General features: G+C 37.9%; 1 protein-coding gene across 2 annotated transcripts; it reads left to right on the top strand.

The window, feature by feature from the left end:
• The first annotated feature begins 444 nt into the window (after nt 1-444).
• ppp1r13l (protein phosphatase 1, regulatory subunit 13 like) lies at nt 445-8,779 on the top strand. Of its 2 annotated transcripts, XM_033976940.2 has the most exons (14): nt 445-591; nt 4,014-4,068; nt 4,166-4,281; nt 4,426-4,984; nt 5,055-5,147; nt 5,239-5,324; nt 5,413-5,731; nt 5,821-6,272; nt 6,361-6,495; nt 6,588-6,721; nt 6,830-6,996; nt 7,271-7,464; nt 7,542-7,598; nt 7,706-8,779. In XM_033976940.2, the coding sequence occupies exons 2-13, from the start codon at nt 4,032-4,034 to the stop codon at nt 7,575-7,577; spliced, it is 2,328 nt and encodes a 775-aa protein (XP_033832831.1). In that variant the 5' UTR covers nt 445-591; nt 4,014-4,031; the 3' UTR covers nt 7,578-7,598; nt 7,706-8,779. The 2 variants fall into 2 exon arrangements, with proteins under 2 accessions (XP_033832831.1, XP_055081957.1); XM_055225982.1 differs by having other exon boundaries at nt 449-591; nt 7,542-8,779.
• The last annotated feature ends 4,175 nt before the right edge of the window (nt 8,780-12,954 follow it).

Here is a 12,954-nt window from a genome sequence, read left to right as displayed (position 1 = left end):
TAATATTTTAATATATCAGTTTACGATCTATCTGATTTGTTTCACGTGAGTCAGTCCCAAGCAATCCAAAGTAATTTTTATTTATTATATATTTTTTAATAAGCTACAACACAAAAGCGTTTTATTTTGGCAAAACAGTCTAATAATCCAAATAATCAGAGTGAACACAATAGATAGCTTATATAGCTTATAAGCCTATAAATAAATGTTTCATTTATTTGTAGTTTATCTCAGTGTTTAAAATACGGACGTTTCCTAGAAAGTAAAACAATTAGGGTAAGCCTTACTTTCGCTTTAGGCCTGTGCCCATTAGGTTCAATCAAAAGCCTACTTTGGAGTATTGAATATCCATATTTCATATCCATATTTTGATGCACGGGTCTTTCAGATGTGCCCTTACAGCTGTGAGGAACACCTGGCTCGGGTTACAGCGGTGACTAGACAGAGGGGCTGGACTCCAGAGTCAGTGGAGCGATGACTACATAAGCGTCTGGAGCTACTGCCACAAGACGAACAAACTTAACAAAGATCATACGGACTTCAGAAGGACTTAACTTCTACAGGGAGAAGGGGAAAAGTAGGCTATAAGAGGTAAGTCACTTTTGTGTGTACATGGTTATTGAAAATGTTGTTTAGCAGACGGTGGCGTATGAAAGTGATAAGGGTGGATCTAAAAAGCAGGAGCTTGTAGGAGTGTGTGCTGCTGATCACAAGGTTTTTTTTACGGAAAAGGGTTTATACTTATTCTTCCTTTTGGGGCATTTGCGAGAAGGAGCCAGCTACTTCCTAAATGAATATCAGATGTTATGCCACTGCTGGCCAAAACGTCACCAAATACTGCAACCACAAGCCTCTGGCAAAACCTATGCTGTGCAGGAAAAGTGTTACTTCACCAAAGGAGCAAGTAGGAATGAATCCTAAGTGATTTTTTCATACTGACTGATGACCATGTAATTAATATGAACATTGAAGCTGCAACTTATTGTCTTTTTTATTGCCCTCTCAAAGCCACAGCCAAACTGTGACAGGCTAGAATCTAGGCACCCATCCAACATGCACATTCAAACTTTAGCTTGCTGCAACCTGTTGAGTCAAATATATTTGTCAACAATGGAATTTGCATGTTTCCCTCCCATGCTCAAAGTGCACATTTAATAACATTTGCTCACTGCTGAGCCAAAGTCAACATTAGAAAGGTTGTTCAACTTGTTAAAAATGACTGTTATGTTGTGCGGGACTGTGAGATGGTTTTGTCATGTACTGTTGAGAACTTTAGGGCCCCTGCAACACAGTGCCAAGCAAGACCTCAACATTGTAAGTCAGGAATTAGACATTTAATAATACTATTTAAAGGTTCATGTTGTAAAGAAGTTAATTATCAAAATGTAATATTAGTGTTAAAGGTCCACTATGCAACCATATTTCTTTGCCTTTAATGTATGGCATTAAACTTATCTACGTGGAGACAGGCAGGTGACGTTACATGGCCAAGTTACAGTTCAACTCTATGGAAAAGCAGTTTATTGCTAAAAAAAATAGCAACAGTCTGATAACTGAAAGAAAACCCAGACTGATATGGTGGTGATAGACCTTGCTGTTTGAACTTCTTAACATGCCTTTTTTATTGGGCTCTTTATGTCACATTTGCTTTCATATATTGTTTAGATTTAATTTTGTGAAGCTGGTCAAACTAGTAACGTGATCTAAAAATGGTTTCTTCACCTAATAATATGTTTTGTCCCACATTAATTGTAACTTTAAAATATGATTTAGTGACATCCCTAAATATAATTAGGTAAAGTGTTTTCATTGGCACAGCAGTTCATGTTTGTTCCTTTATAGAAATGAATGGCATTCTAGTGACTAACCTGGGAAAACATAGTAGGTACATTTTAAACATACTGTGGGTGGAGTTTTTACAGACAGGAGAAGCATATAGAAATTAGAAGTTTTAACTAGGCGGCATTGAAGTCGTTTGTCACTTTTGTCACAGTCATGATTCTCAAGAGAGATCCTGCCTAGTTCCAGTGGGTAAAATACAACTTTATTTTTGAATGCACAAACATTACACTATAATTATATAGTTTCTCCTTTTGTAAGTACACATCTTGGCCTTAATCGCCTCAAATTGATGAGTAGGCCTGAAGATCAAGAAAGACTCCCAGTCCTGAACCATGAGGTAGTAATGTGCAAATATAAACAAGTTAATTATTGTAAGTTCAACTCTAGCATACAAGACTACATAGACTTTTTGCTTTGACTCAAGTTACAAAGTGGTCAGTTCAAAAGAGCTCTTTGCCTTTCAGTCTGAGCCAAGTCCCTTGCTAGGTTACAATACTGAAAAATGTGGAGGAAGGATATGGAGGAGGGACCAACTATTGTGAAACAAGGGAAAGGGAGAGAGTTCTACAGAAACTTTATACGTAGGATTTATTATCAGGAGAAAAAAAATGGGGCACTTTGGCTATGGCTGTTCTCAAAGTTTTCATACCAAGTACCTCCAAAAAACTGTTTGGCCTTTTTAGTACAACCAGTCATAAACCAGGTCTGAATAAGACTAAATGCAGAGGATCCTGTATAAACAGTTTGAGTACTACTGGGTAATGTAATTACTCCTCTGCTTAAATAAATAATTTTATTGTATAAGTTTAGATAATAAATAGAATAAAAGAATCTTTACCAGGTATTAAAATTTCTCACGGTTATAATCTGAAGCATGGGTGTTTAAATCCAGCTCATCCTAGTTAATGCATTGGCTCTAGTTTGTGATACTTGCCTGTATATTCATTCAGGCAAGTATGTGACAGCAGTGACTAAGTAGCTTACCATGGTCATGACTAAGTAAGAATAAGTCAGACACAGACTTGTAATGAGACATAGACAGTGAATAGAATAGCTTTATAGCCTAATTTCACTGTGACTTAATACATTTTATTTATACCTCAACAAAATTTCAGTGTGAAAGGTGGTGGTGACATGAACTGAAGTGTTGATAAGATGCAGAGATTTGGTGTGATTCAGGTTTGACCCTTGTGACTGCAGTGAGAGTGTTGTGTTTTTCAGTTTGACAGAGATAAGGCCCTCAAACAGTGTCTGTGCTGAATGCCAGAGGTGTGGTGAGGAATGTGGGCCTGCGACCTGAACTCAGCTACACAACAGCATGACAGAACTGTTATTATCGACCTGTCCTGTCCCCAGAACAATTATGCAACTCAAGAGCCTCTGATGTTCAAAAACTATTTTTTGGACTTTATGGACTAACTCTTATCTGTGTTTGCTAACAAACTACACACCAACCTCAGATAAAAGACCCTAGACAATTTGAATTCAGTTGTATTGTATTTTACTTTATTGGCATTTGCATATGATTTACTGATAAAATGCTTTACACGCCTTGACATGATTTTTTTCTAAGAGGGCATTGTAGAAAATGTACCGTTGTCATGGTCCTGCTTTTCAACTCTAGTAGGGTGTGCCTATCTTGCTGTATCTTCTTTAAAAGTTACTAGATTACCTGTGGTTTAATTGTTGCACACAGAATTGCAATCACATTTTAAGAAGACAATACTCTTAAACTAATGTTTTTGTTGGCACTTAAAGCTGTCTAGAGTGTTAGTACAGTATAATCTGTTGATGAGTTGTGTGGGCTATTGTCTGAGGCTTTTGAACTGATGACTGTGATGTCACCCTGAAACACCTGGAAACACAGACAGTGGATTAGTCAGAGAGCAGAGTGGACTAACTGCTGTTCTTTTCACATGCACTGGGACTGTTTGGCCAATGGCGCTGTGTATATCTGCTATCAGCCGTACAGTTGGCACAAATTGAGGCATGTTAAAACATGTAGGTAACAAATTCATAATGTATTTTATCTATTTTGTGACCATGATTTGATTTAGGACATTGCATCCTTGTTGTTGAATGAGATGAAGCTTGAAGCAGAGGGTGCTGTGCAACAATTTAAGATGTTAGTCTTAAGACAGATTTTAATTGTTGCTATGTTCGAATTTCAGGAGCTGAATTCCGCTACCATGACCTCACAGACAAGCTATGGCAGTAGTATGTTATGTAAGTTTGTGTATACGTAACTGTCATTTTGTTCTGTGCACTTACAACCATAGTAATTATGTTTTTTTTTGTTTTTTTTTATCTGACTGATGTACAGTCCGGTCCATAAATGAAGACCTAAATGCATCACTTGCCACAGCCGATGAATTATCCAAAGAATTTAGTTCTATGCTCAAAGAAGCATCATCAAACAGCAATGACACCCCATCACAGGTACACTCATGTTTTTAATGATTTGTTTTTTTACTGTGGGCTACACACTGTGGTTAACCCTATTAAATTACCATTAACAATTTAATCATTAAAACAAAAACACAGTACATTCTGATTCTGACATGTTCGGCCTTTTCTACACAGACCACGTTTAAAGAGTATAGGGGGAGACCAGAGCCCATGTCCATGCCCATGTCTATGTCCGGCACATTGGTCACATCAACTGGGGCAAGTGGCAGCAGTACTGACAGCTACAGCAGCAAACCATTTTACCAAAGTCCAACGACAAATCGATCTCTGGACTCTGTACTATCGGACAATAAAAATTGTCCAGTTTCACCTGCCTTTTCTCCCATCAAACTTCCATCATCCAAAATTCAGCGTGAGTCGCTGTCTGGACCTGACAGCTTTTCTTTCAGAATAGACAGCCCCAAAGAGTCTCCAAAAACCCAGAGGAGAAATTCCCCTGTCAGGAGTCCACGTGTTTCAACCAGTTACATGGAGAGAAGCATTTCTCCCATTCCTTCAGCTGTTCCTCCATCACCCCGCACACCCTCTACCTCTTACTCCTCCTCCAACATGCTCAGCCCATATGACAATGCCCAGATGGGACGAAGATCCCCAAGACCAGACAGAAGCCCCTCACCACTGGCTTTCACTCACTCTATATCCAGCACATTACCTCGAAACTTCAGATCAGCAGGTATATTGTCAATAAAGTTCAGTTCAGTTTTGTTTTGTAATAACATTGCAATTCAACATATTCTATGCAGAAGAAAATGTGCAACGTCAGAAGTCTCCCAGCAAATGGAGTGAGACAGATCTTGACATGTCGTATGAGAGAAAACCTCACCACACCTATGACAGTTTGTTTATTTTTATCACAATTACATATAATTTTGCAATATTTGAGTGTAAAAAAAGCATCAAATCACTGTGACCTCCCCTATTCTCTAGAAACTGAGTGGCTGCGACCTATGATGTCAAGCGGTAGCTGGAGGGAATCAAACCTGGATGGTCCTCTTCAGCCAAGCCCCAAAAAGGTAGGCCTAGAATATATTTATAAATACAACACAATGTGCCTGAGTATTTTGTTCACACCCACATTTCTCCTGTTTTTTTCTGCTGTAGGAGTCTCGCTCTCCGTCTCATCAGTCATACAGCTCCCTTCCTCGTACTACACGTATTGCCGTTCCTCCGGATGCTTCTTCACAGGCATTTACACCATACCTCCCTCAGCCTATCATCTCCCGTATCTCTATTCCTCCCACTTCGGCCCAGCAACGTCAGCGACGACCCATTCCTCTGTCTGTCATCATGCGTCTACAGAACCCCCATCTGTCAACCTATCAGCCCACTGTACCCCTCCCAAGGGAATACTTTCTTCCACCTGCACAGCAACCTCAACAAAGGCCCCCTGAGCTCAGACAGCCACCTGTGTACAGTGACGGTAAAAGATTTACCTAGACGTTTGTAAAAATCATAAACTTACACTTTAACCCACAGCTGCATTGAACTTGTATGTCTGTGTCTTTACAGCTCTGAATCCATCTGATGTCGATGCTGAGTTGGAGGCTATTGATATGATGCATCACATGGGTATAATTGATGAAAACACCATACTTGACCCCATCAGAGACCAGGGGGCTCAGATTGCACCACGCCCCCTCAGCCCCACCAGACTGCAGCCAGTGGTGGCTCCTGAGGCCCAGGTGCAAGAGATCCCAAACCTGGAGGAGCTGTTGGCCATTCGAGCAGAGATCCCCCGTGCTCTGAAGAGAAGGGGGTCCATGGACCACTCTCGCCCTCTAAAAAAAGCATCCCATTATGACCCGAACCAGTATAAGTTTCTCATCAGCAAGCTCTTTCGCAAAAAGGAACGACATTCTAAAGGGGATCCCGGTAGTGATAACAGCAGCTCCTCTGATGGAGAAGATTTTGCCACCCCTCCTTCTCTTCCTACAACCACTATGCCACCCCATGGATACAAGGTAAGAATCATAGACAACTCAATTAGAAATGTTAAAATTGTCTGTGACCTTATATTATGACTGTATTTAACACCACTCCTCTGTGCAGAGTTATCATTCCATCCTGCGTAAGCCCCGAGAGCGCAAGTCATCAGGGAAGAGAGCACGCCTGAGCCCCCTGGTGTTGGCTCTGGATGGGGCACTAGTGGGTGAACTGGACACAGTGCAGCGGGCCATGCAGGAGGTGTGCCGGGACCTAATATAAAATGTCATTGGTGTTCAATGAAAAACATATTTACCGAAAAATTTCATGTTATAAATAAAAATTTTTGGCAGATGAATGATCCCAGCCAACCTAATGATGAAGGCATTACTGCTCTTCACAATGCAATCTGTGGAGGCCACTACAATGTTGTGGACTTCTTGGTCCGTATTGGAGCAAATGTCAGTGCTCCAGACAGCCATGGATGGTACATAGTATTTCATTTTCTTATCTCAGAAAATTATAATAGTGCTTGTGAATTCTGACATATATTTGTATGTATTCTGATATGTAGTATAACATTTGTTGCTCATAGGACACCACTGCATTGTGCAGCTTCATGTAATGACAGGAATCTTTGTGAGTTTCTGGTGAGAAATGGAGCAGCTGTTATGGCCGTAACAGAAAGCGACTGGGCAACTGCTTCACAAAAGTGTGATCCGTTTGCGGTTGGATTCGAGGAGTGTGAAACCTTCCTAAGAGGTGAGCATCATAAATTAGTAATCATAATTCAGTGAATCAAGAATTTCAACTCCTACAGTTTGAACATGTAGGAACATGTTTATTTTTTTATTGCACAACTACTTCCTTAGCTTACATGGAGCATTAGCATAGTTCTGGTACAATACTGTATGTCACGTCACGGACACTGCATTGGGCTCACATTATTTAACACAAGTATAGATTTTTGAACAGTATTATTCAGACAATGTCTCATTATTCCCTTTTGGAAATGTAAGTAACTGTCCTATTACAGGAGTGGAAGAGGCCATGGGTGTGGAGAACAGTGGTGTCCTATATGCTCTTTGGAGTTACCCAGCCCAAGCGCCTGATGAGTTAAGCTTTAAGGATGGAGATATGGTTACAATCCTACAGAAACAAGAGGGCTCTGACTGGTGGTGGGCGTCATTATGTGGGAGAGAAGGGTTTGTGCCTAACAATTACTTTGGGGTAAGCTCCAAAAATTACATTCATATATCCCAACAAGTGATGTTAAAGTTTAATAAGTTTTTGTCTTTGGTTTTTAGTTATTTCCAAAGGTGCGGCCAAAAACTATATGCTGAAAAGCTGAAGAAGACTATTTGGTATGGACTGTAGTGTTTATATATATTTTATTATAGGAAAAAATGTGTCAAATTTTGGCCTGACTGACAAGAATATCTGTTAAGTATACTTTTTTGTGCACATCCAGGCAAATGTGTCACCTGCTTTAAACCAGTCCTTCAATGCTGCTGGGGCAATCTACCAGGCTTGGTAGTGATCCATATATACAGTATCTGGAAACCCAAAATGTGCTGTTAAAATTACTTGTTTAGCTGCTAATCTTACATAGAGCAGAGATATTACCTATAAAAACAATAACCATTATTTTGGTACTTTAGAACCTTAGATTACGATTATTACGAAATTGTTGGATTTGATTGAAGCATTGACATCAAACTCTCACTTACAAGCTCTGCTTTCTTATGCGTCATCATGAAAGATCACTGTGTCCCTGTTGACACTAACTGTTACTGGAAAAACCTGACTAAAAGCAGGGAACTGTTTGAGATAGTAGAGAATTGCTGCCACTGTAACATAGATTAAACTGTACATTTAATGCCATAATAAGTGGATGTGTCTTTGCTTCTTTTGTTTTGTGCTCCGTGAGAGCTGTGTAGGTTGTATAACTTTTACAAATGAGGAATGTATATAGTGAATTGTGACACAGACTTATTACATTTTTATTAATAATGAACTGCATAAAACATTTGCATATGTGCTTACTTAGTTTCCTGCTTGTAAAGTGAGCCAGAGCAAACTAGACTACTCCAATCAGACACTTTTGCACCTTCTTGAGATGTGATATGGCGCTATTTTTTTAAGTGAAAAGTCCATTACTAGCCAACAGGTGGCACTATACATTAGGTATGACACCATGCACTTATGTAGAAAAGCCACATTAAGCATTAAAGCTTCCAGTATTGCTTTCTGTAAAATACCTCTTTTTATTATATCTTTATTAAACATTCACATTTGTTTGAAGGTCTGTTTATTCATATGGCTTCTTCCACCTTCCATCACCAGTCCAAACAATGTTAGTTTTAGCTTCTAGTTTCTTAAAGCATATTTAAAACTGTACTATGATTTTTATTGTTATAATTAAGGCAGTGATGTGAATACTATTTTGTTTGAAGTTCACTGCATTCTTTGTGCTTATATGCAATTTATGGTGAAGAGGGCTCTCTGTGTAGAATAGTAATAAAGGTGATGTTTTGTACATGTAGAATGTGTAAGTGTTCATTGATTTGAGGATATAAGTCACTATACAGACACTTTATGAGCTAACATTTATTGAACTGGTTCAATGAAAGCCCATTATAATCTAGACAAAGCACATTGAGCTATTATTGTAGATAAAGGACAGGACCAGGTCTGCCCAAGACTTGCCCAGTCTGCTCCCTGTTCTCACACTTTTTTTACTTCTCACTAAGCAGTGAAATGCCTTATTCGTGCTGACCACTGCCTCTGCTGTCTGTGCCCATCTCAAACTCCACCTGACACACAGGACAGCCAGATCAGGTCAAATAAACACAAAGAAACACTAAAAGGAGAAGGCATAGTGGAGTCTTCAACAGTAAATGCTGCCATTATGTTCCATATTTTACAACTTTTTACCATTGATAAATTTACTCACATGGCCAATTGCTTGTAAGTATCAAATTCAAAAGAATCCTGTATGTGAGTACTTTTATTTTGAAATTGTGCTTGACTGCTTACTATGCACTATGCAACTTTCTGGTGCAGAGTCCACTACCTGCTTGTCTCAATGAAGATGCAATTGCTATTCATGAATTCAGGGCATGTTTTTGTATAGCACAAATCATACAGAAAGTAATTCAAAGTGCTTTAGAGAATTAAAAAAACATTAAAATTACAGTACAGACAAATCACAACATAAATAATCATCATAAAAGTAACATTAAAAGAGAAGAGTACAGAATAAAAATGTTGCCAATAAATGTAACCATACCCATCAAGATAAGCAGGTGATGCCATCAGGTCAAGCTTCAGGTCAGATCTGTGGAGAGAGGTGACTCCGCTCACAGTAAGAATGCAACCAACTTAGCAAAACACAAGCCAACATGATGCAGACACAATATAAAGCTGGTCCTAGCATATGCACAGAGACAAATGAGCACAATATCATTCTGAGGATAACAAGAGCAAACCCACTGGTCATTAAATTTGAATGTTCTCTCACTTGCACTTCAGAGGCGAGTCGTTTTAGATCTGTGCCAGAGGAGTACTTTATAATGTGATCTCACCAAGCCCATATTTTTATAATTTAGAGATTACAAAGACAACTGTAAGTGTAGCTATTTAGCCCTATAGGATCATTTTTAAAAGACGTTCCCATGTAAAGAAAATATGATTGCAAATTTCATGTGAATATGACTCAAATACTAATGTTTTGGTTACGCCCTGATCCAGTGAGCCAGGTAAGTGTCAAAAGTGCATATTTATTTCTAAATATACAGACAGTAATATGCATGACATTATGAGGATAAAAAACAGTGTCATTCATCTGCAAGTGGTCATAATGTTACAGTAAATCAGTATGTAACAACAAATAGCTAAAATAAGTCTCCATCCAGTTCAATATTGCAAATAATCCACCACTGCTATGTTTGCAGTGCATACTCTTCCTTTCTTCACTCTACCATGGCCTCTGTAATGCTATAGGAGTCTTCAGAAAATCTGTGCACCTACTTTTTCTGGCAAAAACAAAAATAAGCAAAACAATTCGAGATATCCCTGTATATTTATGAGTATATTTCCTGGTTGTCATTGTGGCCGACTCCCTTTCCAATCCTGTGGAGTAATGAATAATAGAGGAATGCTTGTCCTTGCTCACTCGCCTAGTTAATCAGAGCTTGCCTGGCCACCCTCCTCTTTGCCACTCCTCACTTTAATAAATCATTCAGGCCTTCAAGACGACAAGCCCGTCAGCTCACACTAAGTAGGGCCAAGCTGCTTTAAACCCTGCCATGTTTTTGTCCTCCTTAGGATGGATTTGAAACAGGAAGCTAGGTAATATTTCTTTCATTTGTCCACTGATTTTACCTGCATTCTCTATACTAAGCTCTGCATGTCTCTTGAGAAACCATTCCTATTATGATTTTTTATTGATACTTTTCAGTGATAACACACTCAAATTCATAAACAACACATTATCAGGAGCCTGTGATAAATATGAGTGTTCATGGTGGCATTTAGATTTCAACAAAGAGGGCGAGTGCTTTAGGCAGAGTAGTGCCTCCAGTTAGTTTTACCCCCACATGGAATGTTGATGGCAATCACTGAAAAACATCAATATACTTTCACTGTTCAAATGTAATGTTTACTCAAACAATTTCAGTAAACAACATTTTTAGAATTAAAACACATTATTTCTACATTTTGTAATTAGTCAAATACCTATATAGCCTAGTATATATATATGAATATAACAATCTGTCACTGTTAAACTGTACGCAGTTATTAAGTTTTCATTCAGATCATTTTAAGTCAAGACCCATTCGACTGTAAAATGCAGACTTTCCCTGGAGTCAGTTTGTCCATTGGGTCATGAGCAGTTTCTGCTCTGTGTTTTGCTTGTGCTTGTTTAGATGAATTCTGATGTCTGATGTAACATTTAGAGACAGTCGTAGAAGACAGTGCAACATTGCAGGCATTCAGGAATAAATTGTAGGTAGGGCTCTCAAAATAATTACTATATCAACTTATTGTTAAATACATGAAAGCTGGAACAATATTTTTTGGGGTCAGTGTTAATCGTGTGCACATTTTCTTTCCACTACTGGGAAATTTTGGGTTATTTTTGGGCTAAGTGATTTGAGCCATAAAAAGTTGAATTAATAACTTATACAACTCATTACAGGTGCAAACTAACTACTACAGTTTAATTCTACAGTTTATTTATTGCAGCTCATGTTTATAACAATATTGTACATTTAGAATAGTTTTGCGGTTTAAATCTGCTCTTGGGTTATTGTGTCAGTGGCACAAATTAGGTTCAGTATTCTTGTCTAATATCTATATTTACTTCAGCAATACAGCATATTCAAAATATGTTATCATGCCTTTTGTATAACTAACAACTAATTTGCAGAAATATCAGTTAATACCTTTGTTTCTTGTTTTCCATTTTTTATTGACAATGCAATTAATATTATTTTATTACATAAGGTTTCAAAGATAATTGTAATGCCTCAAACATATACAAATTGTAAATCCATCCAGGACAAACTGCAGAATAGATATACTGACATATACATTGCACTCAAATGCTATAAATTATAAGTAAATATACCTCTGACAGTAAAATAATAAAACATATAAAACAACAAAAGTGCTATTTGTGTCACAAACCTCTGCTTCCATCCTCCCACTTTCTACTACCCCCCATCTCTCCACATTTCTGCATGTACAGACTCACAGTGCCAGGACAGCACCTCTTCCTAATCGGACTGCATTACCCACGATTCCACAGCTCATTCTTCCTCAGTGAAGGGGTATTAATCACTGTAAATGCTGAAAAGCCACAGACCCTTCTCCAGTCCAGTAGCTCTCATCTGCTTGACTAGCACGTTTCTGTCCCATGGCATTAACACCTCAAGTCAAGCTTCTCTCAGGACTCACACAGGAATTTAAAGGGCCACTTAAGCCCTAATTTTATTATTAACTGTCTGTGTGTGTGGAGAGTCCATACCACTGACAGGAAATTATTATTTTATACTCATGTAATTAACTGTATACATTTAATCACAAATTTATTATTATTATTATTATTATTATTATTATTATTATTATTATTATTATTATTATTATTATACAATTAAATAACATCAACTGCAATCAATAGCATTTACTGATAACTCATAGCGAATGTTGATTACATGTTAATATTTAATATACAGTGCTTTAAAGACATTACATATTGTTACATATGAGTTATATGATTTGAATTAACAGCAATAATTTGAAGATGCATTTTAAAATATATTTTTACCAAATGTTTTCACAGTGCAATCTAAGTAAAACATTAAAATACAAATTCATATTAATTTTGAAATATGTTTTTCTGTGAGGACATAAAATGATTACATTATCAAATTATGCTAACACATGCACTTTTTCCTGCTGTTTTCTTTTCAATCCTCCATATCCCACTCCCTTAAACTGCCATGTAAAAGAATCTCTAAACACCCATATACCTACTTTGTTATTATGTTATCCATGTTCACGGGTGGCCGTTTGAGTAAACCTCACACTGTGCTATCTCCATTGCATTGTGCTGTTTTCCCTCAGCAACTCTCTTTGTGTAGGTTCAATAATTAACTCCAAGAACACAGAGAGAGAGAACATGCAAGGGCAAAAAAGAAAAAAAAACAAAAA

The sequence above is a fragment of the Periophthalmus magnuspinnatus genome, chromosome 13 (genome assembly GCF_009829125.3).
Source record: "Periophthalmus magnuspinnatus isolate fPerMag1 chromosome 13, fPerMag1.2.pri, whole genome shotgun sequence".
NCBI lineage: Eukaryota > Metazoa > Chordata > Actinopteri > Gobiiformes > Gobiidae > Periophthalmus > Periophthalmus magnuspinnatus.
The sequence above is the reverse complement of the archived record's forward strand: the minus strand, read 5'-3'. Positions and strand labels throughout refer to the sequence as shown.